The 23807-nt window shown below is 41.5% G+C and overlaps 2 protein-coding genes across 7 annotated transcripts in view; one reads left to right on the top strand and one right to left on the bottom strand.

Moving 5' to 3' along the window:
• Positions 1–23807, top strand: part of CCNT2 (cyclin T2) — a 44814-nt gene that overhangs the window by 20256 nt on the left and 751 nt on the right. The window contains exons 9-10 of one of the 3 annotated variants that reach the window (XM_077273074.1): positions 568–1702; positions 21084–21142. In XM_077273074.1, coding sequence (XP_077129189.1) covers positions 568–1702; positions 21084–21142 — 1194 coding nt within the window. Of the gene's footprint in view, positions 1–567; positions 2242–21083; positions 21143–23807 lie in introns of those variants that run through there. The other 2 variants (XM_077273075.1, XM_077273073.1) reach the window with 2 other exon arrangements.
• The window catches only part of MAP3K19 (mitogen-activated protein kinase kinase kinase 19), a 32994-nt gene continuing 23492 nt past the window's right edge, over positions 14306–23807 (bottom strand). For all 4 annotated transcript variants that reach the window (XM_077273066.1, XM_077273068.1, XM_077273067.1 and 1 more), the window contains 3 exons: positions 23391–23531; positions 22250–22947; positions 14306–14491 (listed from right to left, as the gene is read on the bottom strand). In XM_077273066.1, coding sequence (XP_077129181.1) covers positions 14425–14491; positions 22250–22947; positions 23391–23531 — 906 coding nt within the window. In that variant the 3' untranslated portion in view covers positions 14306–14424. The remainder of the gene's footprint in view (positions 14492–22249; positions 22948–23390; positions 23532–23807) is intronic.

Here is a 23807-nt window from a genome sequence, read left to right as displayed (position 1 = left end):
GCGCTGATCTGCCCGGTTGCCCATGGCTGACCGCGCTGAACTGCCCGGTTGCCCATGGCTGACCGCGCTGAACTGCCCGGTTGCCCATGGCTGACCGCGCTGAACTGCCCGGTTGCCCATGGCTGACCGCGCTGAACTGCCCGGTTGCCCATGGCTGACTGCGCTGAACTGCCCGGTTGCCCATGGCTGGCATGATGTGTTTCAATACTACATTGAAAGTGGATTGTAGCATTTAATTGGCAGGAGCACCACTCACTTGGCATATGTGGGCTTTATACACGAATATGTGCCTCATAGCAGCTTGTAAATAGAAGTAGAATCTAGCAAGACAAATCCCATAAAATGTGAGAATTCCTTGGCAAATAGTTAAAATCTCAAACAAATGCTAATAAATCGCCAGCTAACGCATTTCGGACCTGTGAATGAGGGCTCAGAAAAGTATGGAAGCCCCCCCTTTTTTTTTAAAGGGAGTCAGGAGGGTTGTCCATGTGTTTGAGCGTACTGAAATGACATGTGACTCCAGTTTTGTATGTGTAACCGGGGTATTTATTTATTTTTTTTATTTAGGCCTCTCAGGCGGCTAGTAGGAAATCCAAGTCTGATGGTCAGCTTGATGGCGCTCTACTGAATTCTTCGCTCAGCCACAACTCGATTTTGGTGGACCCCGTAGCTGGTATCCCTGCAAGTGCCAGTTTTCCCAAGGCTTCATCGTCTGCATTTCCTGCACCGGTAGCTCTGAACTCAGGAAGCATGCCAATCCAGGCATCCCACAACGCAGAGGAGCTGGCCATGTTGGCAATGCCTGGTACATCCTACACAATCGCATCTCATCACGAATGGCCTCAACATCCGGAGCAGCCTAGGACAGACCAAGTGTATGGCCATAAACAAGAGAGCTCCCTGCCATCTGCTCAGTACAATATGACGGCTCTCCAGCTCCACCCTGGCTTACATCGGCCCGAAAAGGTTTCTGAGCATTCGCTTAAGCCAGAACATGCTCATAAGTCATCTAGCGGCAAACATCACGGACAGATCTATGCTCCCCCTATGAACATGTCTCATAAAATGTCTTTGGACAAATATCGGGAAAAGCGCAAACTTGAAACTGTCGACGTGGATATTCGAGATCCAATTTCCACAGTCCACATAGACCATCAGCAACAGCATAAAAGGCATATCCCAGCGTCTGGTGGTGGCAGCATTGCGTCTCCTATCAAAATGAAAATTCCGCTTTCCAGCGGCGAAAAGACCGAAAAACTTTACTCCGAGAAAAAAGATAAGAGTGGTTCCCTGAAGCTGCGGATACCCATCCCTCCCACGGAGAGAACGACCTGCAAAGATGACTTGAAAATGAAAATTAAGGTTTCTTCGGCGGACAGACACAGCTCATCCGACGAGGGCAGCGGAAAGAGTAAGCACTCAAGTCCTCACGTGAGCAAAGAACACAAGGACAAGCACAATTCTTCCAATCGACACCTCGGTAGCAGCCACAAGTATTCGCATTCACACTACAGCAGTGCGAGCAGCAACAACAGCAATAAGCTCTGTATGGACGGACTGCCTACATCTGTTTTACGGAGTCCCGTTGGGGTGCCCAACGATGGTGGTGCCCCGAGCTCCAGCTCTTCAAGAAAGAGGCCGCATTCCAATGACGCCTCTTACAACCACCACTCCAAAATGAGCAAAAGTTCCAAAAGTTCAGGTACTAGTTCTTCCTCTGTTAAGCAGTATATATCCTCTCACAACACTGTTCTTAACCATCCCTTACTCCCTCCTCCCCCTGTCACATACCAGGTGGGCTACGGGCATCTCAGCACCCTCGTGAAACTGGACAAGAAGCCAGTGGAGAGCAACGGCCCTGATGCTAGTCACGAGTACGGTGCAAACAGCCAGCATATGGACTACAAAGATACTTTTGACATGCTTGATTCGCTGTTAAGTGCCCAAGGAATGAACATGTGATTAGTGCTCTTAATTTTATGCCCCCCACACCCTCACACCTTTTCCCTCATCTCCCACCCTTTTAACTTGTATATATTATATATATATATTTTTTAATTTAAAACAAGAGAAAAAAAGTTAGTATGGGGAAAAAAAATGAAAAAAAAACTTCCTTATCTAACCATGGTAACTCCCGTTGCCACAGTTTTCAATACATTTATAAGTGCTGCTTTTATCCCTCGCTCTGAAAAAGAAGAGGTTTTCGTGAAATGTCTCTCTCCACATAATAATAGTGTTACGAAAAAAGAGAAAAAAAAAATACTGTCAACCGCATGGAAGGTGCAAAATCTCAGTATATTGACCAATCTATGAACATAAAGAACGGATGTTTTGCTTTTAAACTTCTAGATGTGCTTCGAGCCTCGGAAAGAGAGGCTGTTTGACAATTAGGTTTCCTGACAAGTGTAAATTTTTATTTCTATTTTTTTTTTTTTTTATTATATTTAAGCTGTATGTATGATATGCATGTCTCATAGATAAAGGGATGAAAACGAATTCCACAGACAACTGTTTACATGACGGTGGAGAAGAAAATGTACATACATTTTTGTATGTTTAGATATAACCATACAATACTCAGGTTTGGAGCTGCTTGTAAGAAAAACAATATACAGATTAACTTTATTTTATCTTCGGCAAAGCTCATCGATGTACTAAGCGAAAGCAAGGATGGCTTTGCCCACGTCTCCTTTCTGTGCTGCATCGGTCTGCATGTCGTTTGCTGGGCTTATGTCGCACTAGAACGGTGAAACTGTAGGCCTTAATAGAGGAACAGCTGAAAAACCACTAAAAAAAACAAATTTGCAAAGAGGACTTTTTATTGCTGACACCGAGGCAGGAAAATCCCCGTATTGGTCGTCCTAAATGGCAAGAGGGGAGTCTGTGCCTCCGAGTTTTAATTTGGCGACCACCTGACCTCGTGAGTTTTGGTCCTCAGGGTTGCAAAAGGAAATGCGAAAAGTAGTAGAAAAAAAAATGTTAGAAAAAAAAAACAAAAAAAATACAAAGTTTACATAATCTTTTTGCTGTGAAGTGCATTTAAGTGTTCATTGGCTTGATGCAGTAATAGACAGAAAGTTACTACTTAATAATGGTAATTGTAGATTCATGTAATTAAAAAAAAAAAACATTTAGATTTGTGAAAGGTAAAAGTATGAAAAACCATAAAAAACACGTTTTTGAGTAGTGAACTTTTAAGTTAGTCTCTCTAATTTGTATTTTTTTTTTGTTTGAGAACACCAGAAGTTATTTTGCTATCTGACGGGGATCACTGTTTCTATTAGTGTCAGAATGTACATGTCTATATGCCAATTTTATTTTTCCTTTTTCAAATAAATGCAGTCTTCACACGAAGAGAACGAAATGGGCACCCTCTTTATTCCAACAGGGAAAAAATAAAATGTCGATATTTTACTAAATGGAGAAAGCGCCCTCCGCTCCTCTCATGATGTCGCCTTTACGTTGTATGTGCTGCCTTTCCTCTCTCCTGACACAACTGTAGCATTTTAATTTTTTTTTTTCTATGAAAATCCTATTGCATCCTGAGCGTTCTCTCATGTTCACGGTAACCAGTCCTGTACCTGTACTCAGGGCTGAGCGAGCAGAAAATAAAGGGGCTATTTTTTATTCATGACTGTATACTGTATGCACTATTGAAAGTCACTTTTTACGGAACAGGAGAGAAACTGGAATATTTGGGCTCATATTTATGTCCTGGGTATGATCCTGGCTTCCTATTTAGGGTTGAGCAATATCAACATTTTGCTATTGTATTGCCCAAGTAAGGTTTTGATCAAATGAAATTTATAGCCAGGGGGATCTCCTGACTTATATCCCCCCCCCCCCCAATATTACTAGTCTTTTCTGTCCTATAATTCTCAGGTCGGTCAAGTCCACAAATTGCGGCTGCGTGCCCCCCTTGCCTCTATTTTGATGGAAAATCACCTTAATTGGTTCTTTCCCTTTCATGTGCATCTAGAGTAAAATTGTGCATTTCTGAATTGATCCATAAAATATATATACATAAAATATATATAGCTATACCGGCTAAAAGAACAACTTTTTTCTTTCTTTTTTGCCTCCGTTGGTTAATTCATGTATGTATCAGGATCTTTGCAGAAAAGGAAAAAATGGTAATCTGCTCCCTTCCAGGTAGGATAATGCAGTGAGAAACAACCTGTATTCACATAGGGACCCTGGTAGACCTTGTTCGATCACAGTTTGGTGCAGGGAGCTTAGGAACACACCAGGCTCATATCCAGGTCAGGAATGGAAGAAGGGTCCATAAGGAGTGGGCTCCAGCATTAATGACAATGATAAAGGAAAAAACATTTTTACTGTACAAGATAAAAAATTAAGGCTCCATAAAACGCGTTTTGGTTCACAGCTTTGAATAAGTGTTGCTAACCTGAAACGCGTAAGCGTATTGATCCTTAATCATTTATTTAGCTTTTTCTCACCATGTTTGTATTTGTAAAGAAAGTTGCATTTTACACTTTCTCATTAGTGCTGGAGCCCAGTCCCTCATAGACCCTTCTTCCATCAGGGATTTGTACCATATGATACACTGCCTAACTGCCCGAAATTGGGAACGCCACTTTATGCCAGTTCTCGAGAGCTTTTGGCTGTGTCCCTTCTCACCGTCTGCCTTGGGAGACTGGGCACAGCAGCCTCCATGTTGCTTTCCTGAAAAAGCTGCGTCTTTCACGTGGGAATATTATTATTTTTATATAATTTTTTTTAAAACAGATTTAAGTTCTCAAAGTTCCTGGACTGTAAACAAAAATAAATTGTACTCCGGACCTACTCGTGCTCCACTTTAATGCTGTATTCCTGGACATTAATTTTTATTATTTGTGACTGTTGAACAGATGGAAAAGTATATCTATACACATAGAAAGATTTTACTGCGATTTGTTTTAATATTTAATTCCTGACGGTTTTTAGCCAGTGTACAAGCACTCTCATCATTTTCCCTCTTTTTGGCATTGTAGCTATGAACCAATGACTACTCTCGCCTTACAGTGTATACATAGATTATTCATATTGTAAGCCACATTGACAAATAAATGCAACATTGCGCGATAACCATGGACCTGCGTTGTATGTGTTGATGCATTATTTCTGTTGACTTTTGTATAAAGCAATCACTACTGACTGTATATTTTTAATTTTCTGGGTATTTCTTGTGCGTGTATATGTATATGTGTATATATATATATATATATATATATATATATATATATATATATATATATATATATATATATATATATATATATATATATATACACACACATTTATAGAAAAGTTGGATTAGAAAATCATGGCCACTTTCTTACTAACCTGTCCACTGGTTGTATGAAGTATTGCTTCTCCGTTCACTTCAATAAGACTGACCTGCAATATTGAACACGGCTCGTAGACAAAGGCAGCCTCGTGTTTCTGAGCAAACCCTTAGGGTATGTGCACACGTAGGTTGGATCTCTGCGGATTTTTCCGCACTTATTTTTTTAAATCCGCAGGTAAACCGCACTGCGGACTTACCGTGGATTTACTGCGTTTTTTGTGCGGATTCCTATTGAGGAGCAGGTGTAAACCGCTGCAGAATCCGCACAAAGAATTGACATGCTGAGTAATAAACACAGCATTTCCGCGCATTTTTTTTTTCCGCAGCATGTGCTCTGCGGATTTTGTTTTCCATAGGTTTACATGGTACTGTAAGCTCGTGGAAAACTGCTGCGGATCCGCAGCGCGTGCACATAGCCTTATAGGCTATAGCTGCCTTTTTATCCAATGCATCTTAAAAAAAAAAAAAAAAAAAAAAAAAGCTGTGTCCCCCAATGATTGGCTCGGAGAAAGGGTTTACGGTGAGTACACAAATCTCCTTTTTTTTTTTTTGTTTTGTTTTGTTTTGTTGTGTTTTGTTTGCGTCAGCAGATCCTTGTACCTCCAATGAGGCTAGCCCATCTGTAGTCAAACCTGTCAGGGTCATGCTCCTCTTTGCATTAAATAGTTTAGAAAGAAAAGGGGTGCAGATGGAAAGGCAAAGGAGGATCAGAATACATCATGCATTTGTAGTCTGTTACCTTTGAGATGCATAGATCTGCATAGAAGCTCTAGAGACCGTTTGTGTTTTATTTTTTTTTTGTAACCATTTGCAGAGTTGTTCCACTTTTTTTATTTTCGGATTCATTGGAGTAACAAAAATTGGTGGCAACAGGCAAGTGGCTGATTTTGAGACATAATTTCCTTATTCTAACAATGAATACATTTTCCAAGAAAGGATACAGCACCTGTGATTCAGGTATGCCCCAAACTCCCATTTTTGGCTAAATTTTTAAGATCCAAAAGTAACTTGCCACCGCAATACACCTATAATACAGTTATCATAGAGTTCCACAGGGCTCTGAGACACATGGCCGCCTTTCCTATTAGATTCCGTATGAATCTTAAAAAAAAAAAAATAATGCCATCTTATTAGCCTCCTTGTGAATAATTCTTTACATGGCCTTATAGAGCCACCATATGGCGGCACACTGTGTGTACAGTGTGAATCGGGTCTGAATCTGTAAAGCTGTAAAAACATTCACGTCCTGGAATTTAAAAAAAATAGAGTCCTTTCAAATTCTATGTACGGTATTTACTTCCTGCTTTGCACTTTTTAGTTTTGACTTGGTTTATCAGATCATGATGGATACTGGATGGCGGTAGTAATTGTTTGAAATATTGTAATTATTTGCTTTCTGTAAGGTGTTTTTTTTTTTTTTTTTGTGCATGTCCTTATGTAGAGTCTAGAAAGTGCTGGTCGTTGTATGTGTTTATACGAAGCAACAAATGGTTAATGTGCTTCAGGAAAAATGTAATAAAACGCAAAAAAAAAAGAAAAGATGACCCTTTAGGGCTTGTGCCCACGCTGCGGATTCCATTGCAGAATTTTCCGCAGCGGATTTGATACACCTGCAGTTTTCTATTGGAGCAGGTGTAAACCCGCAGCGGAATCCGCACAAAGAATTGACATGCTGCGGAATATAAACTGCTGCGTTGCCGCGCTTTTTTTTCCCACAGCATGTGCACTGCGGATTTCGTTTCCCATAGGTTTACACTGTACTGTAAACTTATGGGAAACTGCAGCTGCGGATCCGCAGCGTGTGCACATACCCTCACATGGCCCTCTACATGACATAACATCAGTCATTCTGGTGCCAAAGTTTAAGACAATAGGTTCCCACTGTGATGGGACTGGTGTGTGAGCATAAGATGTCGATCTCATGGATTTTTTTTTTTTTTTTTAAATGCAATTGGTATATTCATGGTGCCATTGTGTCCTTAGAGTATATTACACCCTAAATTTATATCTCTTGATTATTATTTTGATTTATCTCGCTCTAGAAAAAAAAAATTAACAGATTCATAGTACATTTTTATGATTTGTACTTTTGCAGTCTATAAGGTGATTTCACACTGGGTTGAAAGAAAAAAAAAGTGTGTGTGTATAGATATATATATATATATATATATATATATATATATATATATATATATATATATATATATATATATATATATATATTGTATGTATGTGTATATATATATTGTATGTATGTGTATATATATATTGTATGTATGTGTATATATAATATGTGTGTGTATATGGTATTTAATTTTTTTTTTTAGACAATATCAAATCTCCTTATAGATTGCAAAAGAGAAATAAAAATGAAAGAAGTGAACAGATTTATAGTACATTTAAATTTTTTTTTTTTTCTTTTGAAAAATGGAAACTATAGTCTCAAACTGTGGCACCAGAATGTCTGATGTTATGGCATGTAGAGGGGCCTTTTTTTTTTTTTGCAATTTTTTTTGTTTGTTTTCCTGAGGCACATTAATATATTCCCCACCCCCTGTATATTTATTTATTGAGGCAGATGAGCTGTTTTTAAGATTGTGTTTTTTTAGGCTATGTGCACACTCTGCGGCGTGCTCTGCGAGTTCTCCCGCAGCGGGATTGATAAATCTGCAGGGCAAAACCGCTGCGGTTATCCCTGCAGATTTATCGCGGTTTGTTTTGCGATTTCCGCTGCGGGTTTCCGCCTATACTATTGATGCTGCATATGCAGCAATATGCAGCATCAATAGTAATGGTAAAAATAATAAAAATTGGTTATACTCACCCTCTGATGTCCGGATCTCCTCGGCGCTGCACGCGGCGCTCCAGTTCCAAAGATGCTGTGCGAGAAGGACCTTCGTGATGTCACGGTCATGTGACCGCGGCGTCATCACGGTCATGTGACCGCGACGTTACCGCAGGTCCTGCTCGCACAGCAACCAGACCGGATGGCTGCGTGCAGCGCTGAGAGGTGAGTATAGCATCATTTTTTATTTTAATTCTTTTTTTTTTTACACTATTTATGCTTCCCAGGGCCTGGAGGAGAGTCTCCTCTCCTCCACCCCGGGTAGCAACCGCACATTATCCGCTTACTTCCCGCATCGTGGGCACAGCCCCATGCGGGAAGTTAGCGGTTCAATGCATTCCTATGGGTGCAGAATTGCTGCGATTCTGCACAAAGAAGTGACATGCTGCGGGTTTTAAACCGCTGCGTTTCTGCGCGTGCATGTGGTTTCCATAGGGTTTACATGTTAATGTAAACGCTATGGAAACTGCTGTGGACCCGCAGCATCAAAATCGCCGCGGATCCGCAGTAAAAACCGCGAAGTGTGAACATGGCCTAAGTTAATGTGTTTCTAGTGGGTTTTTTCTTATTGCTACACTCTAGAGTATTAGTTTATTTTACAACCCTTTTAAAGGGGTTTTCTGTGATTTTTAATATCCTTACTTTGTGGGGTGTCACACTAAAACCCTAAATGGCAGTGAAAGATGCAGTACCACTCAGTGCCACCATACAATGTATGGCGCTGTGCCATTGCTCCATGCTAATACAATCTGCTGGTGGAGGTGATGGGCATTGGATCCCCATCAATCTGATATTGATGACCTATCGTCTTCTTCTGTTTTGTTTTAAAGTCCTGGAATATCTCTTTTAGGGATAAGTTGGCTCAATGCAATTGTTGACTTTTAAAGTGACAATTTAGCATAGATTTGGGACTTTCTACAACAATTGTCAAATGAAGAAAATTCTTTGAAGAATATTTGCAAAATGGTTTTGTATGTCAGGTATTATTAGGCTATTGTGCAGAAACCAAAAAAAGAAGGAATTAAAAAAAAAATTACAAGTCGCCTTTTCTAAAAATTTATTTATTTTTTATTTTTTTACTTATTTTCGCATTTCAGCTTTTTAAACCTCCCAAACAAATAAAGGAAATTTTGCATCTTAATTTCAATTTTATTCTTTTTTTTTTATGTAAAAATTTTAGTTTTTTTGTTTAGTTTTCTAACCGCATTATGCTTATTTTTTCCACTTTCGGCTTTGAAAAATGCCTGGTGGGAGGGATGTAAGTGTAAATTTGTAAAGTCTGCTCAGAGCCGTACAATGTCGATACAAAGGGAGGGTGGGTGAAATGAGGGGACCTCTTTACCTGCCATGTGTCTGATAGGTATTTGGGAGATCTTTTTTGTCTAAAACCACGCCATCTTCTGTGTTTTTTGTTTTTTTTATTTTGTAATTCAATTTTCAGATGTTTTTGTTTTGGGTTTTTTCTGCAATAAAAAGTTATATTTTTAAAAAATTACTTGTGAAATTACATTACTTTTCTGTTTTACTCCTTTTTATAGTGGTTCCTTGTCTTAGTAGATTTTTATTTTTGAAAGGCACGGTTCTGAGAAACCAAATTCCCAAATACATGATGGGAAAACACGCCTTTATAAATATTTATAAGGGAATAGCCGCTTTTAAACATGTTTTATCTAAATAAAACGACGGTACATTTTTGTTCTTATTTTGAGAATACAGAATTATAGTAATTGATGTTTCTCTCGTTATTTTAATAATAATAAAAAAAAGCCCTAAACAGAGATGAAGTTCTAATTGCCAGCATGCAGCCACTATAGGGTGCTTACACATTGCGCTCAGTAGGTAAAGGGGTTTGCAACATTCTAATAAATCTTTGTGTATTAGAAATATAGTTTAGCAATATTTTGCATTCACGTTTTACCCGATATCTGCACTGGCCATGAAAGATCCATATTCGGCTTGTGTGTCAGGACGTCTTTAGTGCCGTGTGCTAAGGGGGCTAGCTTACTGTTCCTTTCAGTGCTATAGTCGGCCCTCTTCACACAGCACTGATGACTTGTGAGAAATATCACTACTGGTCATATGACTTGTAACCTCTAATTTCACCAGTTTTCCCCTTTGCAGACACTCTAATTTTCAGTTGTCTCTGAGCTAGTGTGTATATACCAGCTGCTATTATGTCGCCCATACACACTGCACACAGACATGAGGGATTCCTACTCTTTGTCTCTATATAGAACATATTCAGAAGTAGCATAGAGGACGTTATATAGCAGTACTGAGCAGTATAGCTGTGAATCCAGCTCTGAAGTGAGTTAGGCTATGTTCACACGTTGCGTTTTTGCTGCAGGCGAAACCTGCTCTCTTGGCAGTAAAGAAACTGCTTACAAAAAATTTTTGGTGCACTTATGCTGCGGTTTTTGGGTGCAGACTACTTGTCATTTGTCTACAGTATATGTTTAATAAAACTTAGTTTTATTCACCAAAAACTGGGTTGCAGTTTTTCCAACGTTTTTTTGCACTGTTTCATTGATTTCTATGGTGAATAAATGCTGGGAAAAAAAATGTAAGTGCTGCAGATTTTAAATAAAGCTGCAGTTTTCCAATATAGTCAAGAAAAAAAAGTAGGTGCGTGCATGACATTTCTAAAATCTTTTAGCTTTTACTGGTACTGTAAAAAGTAGCTTTTAATTTGCATTAAAAAAACACTCCAAAACTAAACGTGTATCCATCGCATTAACAACAGACTAAAAAGGGGCATTAGACATTATACAGCAGCGCTGTAGCTGTGAATCCAGCTCAGAGGTAAGTAAATAAGAAAGCTGCAGCAGATCTGCCTCTATCACTCCTCTCTGTAGACTTTTAATAGGCAGCTGTAGTGCAATATTTTAGTTGTATTTTGAAGTGAATTATTACTTCAGAGAGGTGACAAATAATTGGAGAAAGATGCAAATTTATGTGATTTATTATGTTTGCTTGTACTACTGATTAATGCAGTTGGTTGACACATCGCTGTTTAATTGCTTATATATGTTGAGGTGAGTGTAAAGTAAGTGTCAAGGATAAAGTTGGGAGCATGTAACGCTTTCAGTAACTTCTAATGGTATTTTTTAGAACTCAGACAAAAACTTGTGGTGGAAAATGTTTCTTAGGGATTTTTTTTTTTTACCTTTATTTCACAATCCTCTCCAGCCTGATATGTGTTGATGAAGCTCATGCAGGGTGCTGCAGCTTTGCTTGAAGGTGTGTTCTTTGATTCTTGCCTGCAGGAAGCCTGTGTGCTAATGAATGATTGACAGTTCGGACCAGCAGCATTGGCTGACGGTGGCGCAATATGTGTACTCTCCGCTGCTACAAGCAGAGGCAGCAATAGTGGAGCGCCGGGGCCAGATCTGCTGCTCTCCTTGCTTAGGAGACTGGCTACCGCTGACAGATGCATCAGTGGCTGGAAAACCTAAACAATGAGCGGAAAATAAAATACAAAAATTCCTTCATTCTGGAGTCCAGAGAAGATTTTAATTAATTGCAAAGTTGTTTTTTTTTTTTTGTTTTGTTTTGTTGTTTTTTTTTTAAATAAACGAGCACTAGTCAATTTTTCCAATTTAAAAAAAACTTGAGCTTAAAGAATATCAATGCATTTTTTTTTTTTTTTCTTATGACTTACAAGCATCAAGTTGTTCGTTCTTGACGGCTTCTTTTAAGGTGCTTTGCTAGATAACAATCCTAATGTTCTGCACAATTTTTTTGGCACTAAGAAATTCACTTTGCTGAAACTGCGTTATTTGGTAGAAAATAATGTGTTTTTTTATTTTGTTTTTAAATGTACCTTGTTAAATTTGTGTCCGGCTTACAGAAGAGTCAGGCAGCCGCGGCTTCCTTCTCTCTCCGTGAGTGCTAATTTGTATGGCATGGTTGGGATAGATGGCTGAATGCCGAACAAACATTTGGCTGATTGCAATCTCGTTAATGACCAGTTTTACTTGCCGTCTGCCATGATGTTGAGCGGTACAATGAGTAGGACTCTTCCCTGCAGCTTCATACCCCTCACCTCCCTTCTCTCTCCATCAACTGCTTAGAATGAAATGTCCTCTTCCAACCTCCCTGCTCGTGTGGAGTATCTCAGACCCACAATATGTGGAGTAATCTGATAATCCAATATTTGATGGTCCATTGTGGTAATTAGCTGATACTACAACCCCTGACAAAAATAATGGAATCACCGGCCTTGGAGGATGTTCATTCAGTTGTTTAATTTTGTAGAAAAAAAGCAGATCACAGACATGGCACAAAACTAAAGTCATTTCAAATGGCAACTTTCTGGCTTTAAGAAACACTAAAAATGTGGTAGTCAGTAATGGTTACTTTATTTTAACGAAGTATAGCGGAAAATTATGGAATCACTCAATTCTGAGGAAAAAATGATGGAGTCACCCTGTAAATTTTCATACCCAAAACTAACACCTGCATCAAATTAGATCTGTTTGTTAGTCTGCATCTAAGGGCTCATACTCACTTGCGCGAGACTTGGATGAGTCTCGCACGGCGATACCCGGCACTCGGATCTGAGCGTGCGTCCGCATAGGAATACATGCAGCCGCACGCTCCGCTCCCGAGTGCCGGGTGCAGTGCTGGATATTGCCGTGCGAGACTCATCTGAGTCTCGCGCAAATGAGTATGAGCCCTTAAAAGGAGTGATCACACCTTGGAGAGCTGTTGCACCAAGTGGACTGACATGAATCATGGCTCCAACACGAGAGATGCCAATTGAAACAAAGGACAGGACTATCAAACTCTTAAGAGGGTAAATCATCACGAAATGTTGCAAAAGATGTTAGTTGTTCACAGTCAGCTGTGTCTAAAATCGACCAAATACAAACAACGTGGGAAGGTTGTTAAAGGCAAACATACTGGTAGACCAAGAAAGACATCAAAGCGTCAAGACTGAAAACTTAAAGCAATATGTCTCCAAAACAGGAAATGCACAACAAAACAAATGAGCGAATGGGTGGAAACTGGAGTCAACGTCTGTTACAGAACTGTAAGAAACCGCCTAAAGGAAATGGGATTTACATACAGAAAAGCTAAACGAAAGCCATCATTAACACCTAAACAGAAAAAAACAAGGTTACAATGGGCTAAGAAAAAGCAATCGTGGACTGTGGAGGACCAGATGAAAGTCATATTCAGTGATGAATCGTGAATCTGCATTGGGCAAGGTGATGATGCTGGAACTTTTGTTTGGTGCCGTTCCAATGAGATTTATAAGATGACTGCCTGAAGACAACATGCAAATTTCCCCAGTCATTGATGATATGGGGCTGCATGTCAGGTAAAGGCACTGGGGAGATGGCTGTCATTACATCTTCAATAAATGCACAAGTTTATGTTGATATTTTGGACACTTTTCTTATCCCATCAATTGAAAGGATGTTTGGGGATGATGAAATCATTTTTCAAGATGATAATGCATCCTGCCATAGAGCAAAAACTGTGCAAACATTCCTTTGAAAATAGACACATAAGGTCAATGTCATGGCCTGCAAATAGTCCGATCTCAATCCAATTGACAATCTTTGGTGGAAGTTGAAGAAAATGGTCCATGACAAGGCTCCAACCTGCAAAGCTGATCTGGCAACAGCAATCAGGGAAAGATGGAGCCAGATTGATGAAGAGTATTGTGTGACACTCAAGTCCAGGCCTCAGAGACTGCAAGCTGTAATAAAAGCCAGAGGGGGTGCAACAAAATACTAGTGATGTGTTGGAGTGTTTTTTTGTTTTGTTTTTCATGATTCCATAATTTTTTACTCAGAATTAAGTGATTCCATAATGTTTCCCCTTTGCTTGGTTAAAAAAAGTAACCATTACGGAATACCACATTTTCTGTTCTAGATTTCTTTTAGTGTTTCTTAAAGCCAGAAAGTTGTCATTTGAAATGACTTTGTGCCATGTCTGTGATCTTTTTTTCTACAAAATTAAACAACTGAATGAATGAACATCCTCCAAGGCCGGTGATTCCATAATTTTTGCCAGGGGTTGTAATGAACGACTTGTGGTCGTCATTTCCATCTTGTTGCACGGTCCCAAGTAACACTGGTGATAGTGGTTGTTAATCTGTGATTCTGGTGCATAGGGACAAAGTACAAGCAGGAAACACATTTGTCAATGTCATTAATAATTTTATTTTCTATTTTTACACTTTATTTTGGTTGTGTTGATTCACATGGCACAAAAATTATGATGTCCAGCTAACAAAAGAGTGCTGATGGAGCTGCTCCGCTGATGGTCGCTTCTCCTGATCCCTGCCAAGAAAAAAAACCAAATGCATAGTTTTAGCTTTGATCTCAGAGTAAAGTGTAGAATTCCAGTCTACAAGGCGATTTCCCAGGATGACTGCGATGGTCGAGGTTGCGTTGCAGCACTTCCCCCATTTACACTTTTCATGTGGCTGCAGCGGGGTACTACAAAGCTCCGTCAACTGTATAGTGGCTGCAGCGGGGTACTACAAAGCTCCGTCAACTGTACAGTGGCTGCAGCAGAGTATTACAAAGCTCCGTCAACTGTACAGTGGCCGCAGCGGAGTATTACAAAGCTCCGTCAACTGTATAGTGGCTGCAGCGGAGTATTACAAAGCTCCGTCAACTGTATAGTGGCTGCAGTGGGGTACTACAAAGCTCCTTCAACTGTATAGTGGCTGCAGCGGGGTACTACAAAGCTCCGTCAACTGTATAGTGGCTGCAGCGGGGTACTACAAAGCTCCTTCAACTGTACAGTGGCTGTAGCGGGGTATTACAAAGCTCCTTCAACTGTACAGTGGCTGCAGCGGAGTATTACAAAGCTCCGTCAACTGTATAGTGGCTGCAGCGGAGTATTACAAAGCTCCGTCAACTGTATAGTGGCTGCAGCGGGGTATTACAAAGCTTCAACTGTATAGTGGCTGCAGCGGAGTATTACAAAGCTCCGTCAACTGTATAGTGGCTGCAGCGGGGTACTACAAAGCTCCGTCAACTGTATAGTGGCTGCAGCGGGGTATTACAAAGCTCCGTCAACTGTACAGTGGCTGTAGCGGGGTATTACAAAGCTCCGTCAACTGTACAGTGGCTGTAGCGGAGTATTACAAAGCTCCGTCAACTGTACAGTGGCTGCAGCGGGGTATTACAAAGCTCCGTCAACTGTATAGTGGCTGCAGCGGGGTACTGCAGACTAGAGTTGAGCGAATTTGTTTGGATTCGGCCACCGAATCTGAATTTGCCATTTTTGTACCCTATTCGTGCTGAATGTGTTTTTGTTGATCGGTTCCGAACAGATTCGGTAATTTCTATTCCCATTGATACTAATGATGATCGGCTGTGTTTGATGAATATTGCAAAAACAATATTCGCTGCCGATCGTATTAGGAAACAAATTCGAACAAATTTGCTCAACTCTACTGCAGACCCACCCATAGTCATTCCAATAGAGCCGGATGTGCAGTTCCCCAGTTGATTGAGCCCTGCAGTTCCACTCTGCAACCTATTCAGGATGGAATGAGAACAGTTCATCCATGGGGTGCCACCTGCTGCGCCCCACTGATCTGATATTGATAACCTATTTTAAAAGTAGGCCATCAATACAAAGTACTTTCCAATGTTCACCAAATCAGTCAGTAATATTTTTACTGTTTTGCTTATGCTATAACTTTGGAGGTAGTCCTACTGCCAGGACCTCCGCCAATACGGAGAATACAACAGTGCTGCTTTAACCTGCAGAGCAGCGCTCCTGGTCTCCTAGCTAGAGGGTATCTAAGATAAGCTCATATTTGGGAGCCCTGTTCAGGATCAGTTATGCTCCTTGAGGTCGGACCCCCATCTATGTTATGACAAATCCTAGCGATTAAGGAAGCAACGACCGCTTAGACCTCTACGGTTTGGAGTGTCTCCTTAAGGGGGGATATTAGTGTGGATAAACCATTCTCCTTAACTTAGGGCATGCTCAGTAATGACAGAAATAAAAAAATAAAAAATTGACTAGCAAATTTTTCACTTGGGCAATATTGGATGCTAACATGAATACTGATTGACCTGGGGCGCAGGCCACGGAAGAGGAAAAAGATCAAAATTGACTTATTAATTTTCTTTCTAATTGGATGTAGTCATAAATTCTGTAAAACACCAATAGATTTTAAACCCGTGCATAATATTAGAAATTCGCCAAATTGACTCATTATTGGGTAAATCAGGCCTTATGTCTGTGGGCAGCCACTGAGAACATGCCTGAGGGCAAATAATCCTAATTAAACCAGAGCTAGGACACCGTACATTAGTCACATCCCCTCCACTTCTGTATCCAAGACCCCATTTCTATATAGTATAAGACTCCTTTGAACCGAGAAGCGCAATCTACGGCCGATCTAGAGATGCGAATCGTGGCCCGTTGTAGAACATTGTGCGTTCATGTTCTGTGTCCGCCTCTACAATATGCTGCCGTTTCTCATGTGTTTTGTAACTCAATAGTTACTTTGGCTCTAATCTTGAAATCGGGGGTCGTACCTAATTGTCTTTTTTTTTTATTCCTCACACAGAAACTGAGCAGGGTAGCTATCGGAAAATGACCTACACATTTTTTACAATTTTTCTGGCAATGATGGTATATCTCTATTAATCTCTCGTTAAAAAAAAAAATAGAAATCTTGCAATTCTCACATCCACCACTGGGGCATCTTTAGACCTTTAACTTCCTGTTGTTTTAGGAAGTAGCACATGCACATTAGCCACAATGAACAGCCTCTGACCCTAAACTGCGCCACCCATGTCCAAGGAGAGCCTATCCTTAATTATGTGAATGGGGCTAAGCTGCAATAACAGATAAAGCCCATGGGGAAAAAATGCTGATTATATATTTAAAAAAAAAAATGCAATTTTCCCCCCAATTTGGACTCCTAGTTATATTAGCCTGAAGGACATACATTTTTTGGATTCGCTGTGTGTCTTATTGGTAATACTTTTACTAGTGATTATTCCAACATCTCAACATTTTAATTATTTTTTTTTTATTATTATTTTTTAAATGATGCCAATTTAATAACTGAAAAAATCTGTAGTTTTCGCTGGTATCATTTTTGGGTAAATACAACTTTTTTTAATCATATTTTATTCAATCTTTTTGTATCAAGGATGCATTAAAAATATTAAATCTGGAATTATTTTCTATTTATATTCTTCTTGTGTTCAATCCGCAGCATAATGAACATGTTAACTTTTATTCTACAGTTTGATACTTTAACGGTGATACTATATATACATAAATATATCTCTTTAGAATTTTTTTATATATTTTTTTTTTCCCCCAGGTACGAGGGCTTGTTTTGTGTATCAAGCTTTATTTTAATATGTACCATTCTGAAGTCTTTTTAATCACTTTTTACTTATTTTTTGTTTGTACATGATAAACCTAAAAAGTAATCTAGCCATTGCTCTATTTATTAATTTTTGCGCCATTCATTGTTCGCGTAAAATAAGGAACTAGTTTTATAATGTGAGTCCTTACGGATAAGGCGATAACATATATATATATATTTTTTTTTTTAAGTTAAGACATTGTTTTTTGTTTTCCAAACAAAGTTTTTAATTGTTTTCCATTGGGATTTTATTTACTTTTTTTACTTTACTCTTGGCATTTTTTGTTTAATATTTTGTTTTCTTTACCATAGTCCATGAACATATGATCCTTAATTTTTGCTGAACAACCTATGCTAAGTAAATACTTTATCCAACCTGTCAGTGTTCCTACCTGAATTTTTCAGCAGACCCGGAGGCCACTGATAAGTCTCAGGCTGTCATGGCAGCCAGCATTCTTATGGAGGAAATGATCGGATGTGTGCATGGCCGATAGTGCAATTCGATGTTTTGTCGGATCACACTCGGACTGATAGTAAAATGGTCTGCGCTGGCCCTTATCCTGTATGTTTCACCAGTTTTCCCCTCTGAAGGCCCTATCTATAATTTTCAGTTGTCACTGAGCTAGTGGGATGAGACAAGCTGCTATGATGATATCTCCCATACACAGACATAAGGGATCCTGCTCCTGTCTCTCTAGCACATGTTCAGAATAAGCTGTCCTTGTGTATAGGAGGAATATCCCTATTTCCGGACTTTATTATATGATTTGTATCCTGCAGTTTTCCGGGCTCAAGTTAAGTCTCTGCTTCTGTCTCCCTGCAGCTCCTTCCCTCTGCTTTTTGCATAGACCTCAGTAGGCAGCAGCAGTAATCTGATCCCTCAGTAAAGGCTGATCTGAGGAGGTTTTGAGCATTGTGTATGAGTGGAGGAAAGATGCTGATTTCTTACGATATATTCCAAAGTTTCTCTTAAGCAGTCATACTATTGATTTATTAAAAGAAAAAATTTGTAAAAAAAAATAAAAAAATTTTGTTTGTAGCGAATGTGAAATACACTCATAATTTTAGTTATTTTAAGCTCATATGTAAAGTGGGAAAACAAACACCTGTTTGTTAGGACAGCCGCGAGACATGCAGGGATTGCCTGTTTGTTAGGACAGCCGCGAGACATGCAGGGATTGCCTGTTTGTTAGGAGAGCCGCGAGACATGCAGGGATTGCCTGTTTGTTAGGACAGCCGCGAGACATGCAGGGATTGCCTGTTTGTTAGGACAGCCGCGAGACATGCAGGGATTGCCTGTTTGTTGGGAGAGCCGCGAGACATGCAGGGATTGTTTGTTGGGACAGCCGCGAGACATGCAGGGATTGTCTGTTTGTTAGGACAGCCGCGAGACATGCAGGGATTGTCTGTTTGTTAGGACAGCCGCGAGACATGCAGGGATTGTTTGTTAGGACAGCCGCGAGACATGCAGGGATTGTCTGTTTGTTGGGACAGCCGCGAGACATGCAGGGATTGTTTGTTAGGACAGCCGCGAGACATGCAGGGATTGTTTGTTGGGAGAGCCGCGAGACATGCAGGGATTGCCTGTTTGTTGGGACAGCCGCGAGACATGCAGGGATTGTTTGTTGGGAGAGCCGCGAGACATGCAGGGATTGCCTGTTTGTTGGGACAGCCGCGAGACATGCAGGGATTGTTTGTTAGGACAGCCGCGAGACATGCAGGGATTGTTTGTTGGGAGAGCCGCGAGACATGCAGGGATTGCCTGTTTGTTGGGACAGCCGCGAGACATGCAGGGATTGTCTGTTTGTTAGGACAGCCGCGAGACATGCAGGGATTGTTTGTTAGGACAGCCGCGAGACATGCAGGGATTGTTTGTTAGGACGCCGCGAGACATGCAGGGATTGTCTGTTTGTTGGGACAGCTGCGAGACATGCAGGGATTGTTTGTTGGGACAGCCGCGAGACATGCAGGGATTGTCTGTTTGTTAGGACAGCCGCGAGACATGCAGGGATTGTCTGTTTGTTAGGACAGCCGTGAGATATGCAGGGATTGTTTGTTAGGACAGCCGCGAGACATGCAGGGATTGTCTGTTTGTTGGGACAGCCGCGAGACATTCAGGGATTGTTTGTTGGGACAGCCGCGAGACATGCAGGGATTGTTTGTTAGGACGCCGCGAGACATGCAGGGATTGTCTGTTTGTTGGGAGAGCCGCGAGACATGCAGGGATTGTTTGTTGGGAGAGCCGCGAGACATGCAGGGATTGTCTGTTTGTTAGGACAGCCGCGAGAGATGCAGGGATTGTCTGTTTGTTAGGACAGCCGCGAGACATGCAGGGATTGTTTGTTAGGACAGCCGCGAGACATGCAGGGATTGTCTGTTTGTTGGGACAGCCGCGAGACATGCAGGGATTGTTTGTTAGGACAGCCGCGAGACATGCAGGGATTGTTTGTTGGGAGAGCCGCGAGACATGCAGGGATTGCCTGTTTGTTGGGACAGCCGCGAGACATGCAGGGATTGTTTGTTGGGACAGCCGCGAGACATGCAGGGATTGTCTGTTTGTTAGGACAGCCGCGAGACATGCAGGGATTGTTTGTTAGGACAGCCGCGAGACATGCAGGGATTGTTTGTTAGGACGCCGCGAGACATGCAGGGATTGTCTGTTTGTTGGGACAGCTGCGAGACATGCAGGGATTGTTTGTTGGGACAGCCGCGAGACATGCAGGGATTGTCTGTTTGTTAGGACAGCCGCGAGACATGCAGGGATTGTCTGTTTGTTAGGACAGCCGCGAGACATGCAGGGATTGTTTGTTAGGACAGCCGCGAGACATGCAGGGATTGTCTGTTTGTTGGGACAGCCGCGAGACATTCAGGGATTGTTTGTTGGGACAGCCGCGAGACATGCAGGGATTGTTTGTTAGGACGCCGCGAGACATGCAGGGATTGTCTGTTTGTTGGGACAGCTGCGAGACATGCAGGGATTGTCTGTTTGTTAGGACAGCCGCGAGACATGCAGTTGTGGGGACTCAAACTTAGTATTCGAGCACGCCGACAATACTTTACCACCCGAGCATGCTCGCTCATTGCTATTAATTAACCCTCTGAAATGGGTGGGATAAGACTGTGAGCCCCTCTGGGGTCAGGGACCTGATTTGCAGACTGTTTGGTGTGTTACTCGCTCCCTTGTATACTTTTCGCAGCCCAGTGCATTTCCATCACTTTCTCGTAGTATACGAATACAGAAGTCCAAGCTGTGACTTTACGCTGGTGTATACCTTGCCGAGCTAAAAAAATAAATGATCTATAAGAAGTGACTGTGTAATGCTGCACTTATGTAAGGATAATAATGTCCGGGCGGTTGTATGTCCCGGCCGCCAACTCTGGCTCTTGGTGTAAAGTCTCTGCTCTGATCTTTGCTGAAATCACTATGGGAAACTTTTTTTGGGGGGAAATTGTTCGTCTTCACTGATTGTCTGTCTGATCAACGGCTTTAATAATCCCTAATATTTTCTTCCCCTTAGATTATCTTGAAGTGTTTGATCCTCTGTCCTCCATGATGCTTCCTCCGCCATTACTCCCGGTAAGTATTGCCCCTCTATAGGATGAGTATCCGTTGCACGGAAGTTGCAGCTTAATGTGAACACTCACGCTATTATTTTTTTTGCATAAATAAAACCAAATCACCCTTAAGGTATAAATTAGTTTTAGATGTTTTATACTGAAATTAAATCAATGTACTAATATACTGCTGATTTTGAAAGCCGTATTGACTTCCAGATTAAGTGCTCCTTTTGGGGCCACTTCTCCTCCACTGCCCTCTCTGCTGGTGATGTGGGGGCTGCTTCTGCACCATGGCCAAATTACAAAAGCCGAATCGGGCTGATCTAGCTAATAAATGGAGCCAGACAGCCCTCTTCATACACAAGATCACGGGATGCTTTCTTCTGTATCACATGGAGGTGGATAAAATGTGGGAGCGATGTTGAAATTTGGATATAAGGGCAGATATAATAAGTAAAGTATAGTAACAAGTTAATTTCACACCAAAACCCCTTTTTATTTCACTGGACAGTGCCCTTTAGATCTAACACACAAAAGGTTTAGGCTGTGTTCATATCACGTTTTACCCTTGTCATCAGTGGCTCTGTCGGGGGCTTACGTCTGAAGCCCTAGAAAACTGAATTCTGACGTTTGCACTCTTGGGACTGTTGACTGTAATGATGTAGTGGCGGAGTCACTGTGTGCACTGTCGGACATCATTTTCAGCTGTATCCGCCTATTAGAGGCAGGCTTGAAAATGTGGCAGACACAGCCAAAAATAATGTCTGACAGCACACGGTGACTCCATCTCCATCATTACAGTCAATGGCCCATCAGTACAAATGTCTGATTCCTGTTTTCATTTTTCCAGGACTTGACGTAAGCCCCAATGGAGCAGCTGATGTGAAGGGAAACCACAATATGAACACAGCCTAATCCAACACCACTCACTGCTGCATCAGTAGGGGTGAGGCGTCAATCGGCCACTTGCCCGGTCTCTCACATGCCCTTCAGGCATTTTGCACCAGTCTTAATACGAGTGCACAATGTGGGTGAAGGCGATGAGGCTACTAAGTGGTAGGTTGCTCCTCTCCAAGGATATCGATCAGCCGCATGCTCTGCCTTGAAATCTAATCCTCTTACGTACCTGGTCAAGCACAGGTTGACAAACTCTCTTGCTCTCCTAGAGAAGTGATCTGGCAGGGTTGGCATAAGTCCCTTCTCTACACCAATATAGAACATGGCCGCCATCCTCTCCATGTGAGCCAGGGGTGGTTTTCCAGTCGCCATTTCAAATACTGTGCATCCAATACTCCAAATATCTGACTTCTCCCCATGTCCAGACTCGCTAATCACTTCTGGTGCCATCCAGTATGGCGTACCATGCATGGACTGGAGCAACTCCCCATGGGTCCCATTTATGCTGAGGCCATTGAGCCGTTTTGCACAACCAAAATCGATGAGTTTTATGACCCCGTTTGGCATCAGCATGACGTTGTTCCCTTTGATGTCTCTGTGCACCACTCTGTTCTTGTGCAAGTAGGCGATGCCCTGCAAGATGTGGCTTGTGTATCTGCTGATCACCACTTCTTGCAGCGGACCGAAATGACGTAAAATGCTGGAGATGGAGCCTCCGGGGACATATTCCATGAAGATTGTCACCACCGTCTCGTCAAAGGATGTTCCCAAGTATCCGACTATATTGATGTGCTTCAGTGTTTTTAACAAGTCCACCTCCTCTTGCAACTTCTTATATTCCTTCTCGGCCACCGCGGGTTCTGAGCCATGTAACGTCACCTGCTTTGCAGCAATGAGCTCTCCTTGACTTGTAAGACCACGGTAGACCTAGAGCCAAACCATAAAACGCTAGTTACACCCTGTACCTCGTATTTGGACCTCTGTCATTGCACACGTCATGGGCGTGATTATTAGGGTAGCCGACAAAGCAGCTGCTGTATGGTCCGACATTTAAGTGGGACCCATTACCAATGAGATAAATGGTGCAGATAATGATGGATGATGTAAATGGCCTACATAATTGCTCTGCGGGTGCAATACATTTTGCATTATTCCTGTGCTAAGGCATCATTGTGATGGCTATTATTTGGAAATTATGACCTTCAGATGAGCTCATGGGGGCTTCTAACATTTCTTCCCATACGATTAGTCTGGAGCTGAATGTGGCTCTCGGGGTAAGGTTGGGACCCCTGGATAAAAGCAATCCTATAACTTCTAGTATGATTTTCCTAGTAACTGCATACACTCCACAGTCGCGTGTCAGATATTACCGTGCCGTACGCCCCTCTCCCCAGCACTTCTCCTTTGATCCAGTGGATTGAGCGCTCGTGGTGGAGTCCTGAGTGATTGGCAGTCGGGTGGGAGTTGTTGAGGTCTGATTTTTGGTCCTTCAGACTTGGATTTGTAATAACCTAAAAGTAGAATATTATCTTGTCAATCAATATCCCACAACAAAGAGGAGGATAAAAATAATGTAACATTTCAATGCAGTTCTCGCCGTTTGGTGTATGCAGCTCTTTTCCGGACCTATGTATCTGCATGGCAACAGGACAGGAGTAACACATGACTGCAGGATCAGATTGATGTAGAGTTTGTAGTTTTACTATAGGTCTGCAGACACTGCAATACTAATACAATAATATTGTCTTTCAATGATCTCCTGGTTTTCTCTTCTGGCGGGAGACTTC

This window comes from Ranitomeya variabilis, chromosome 7 (assembly GCF_051348905.1).
Source record: "Ranitomeya variabilis isolate aRanVar5 chromosome 7, aRanVar5.hap1, whole genome shotgun sequence".
NCBI lineage: Eukaryota > Metazoa > Chordata > Amphibia > Anura > Dendrobatidae > Ranitomeya > Ranitomeya variabilis.
The sequence above is the reverse complement of the archived record's forward strand: the minus strand, read 5'-3'. Positions and strand labels throughout refer to the sequence as shown.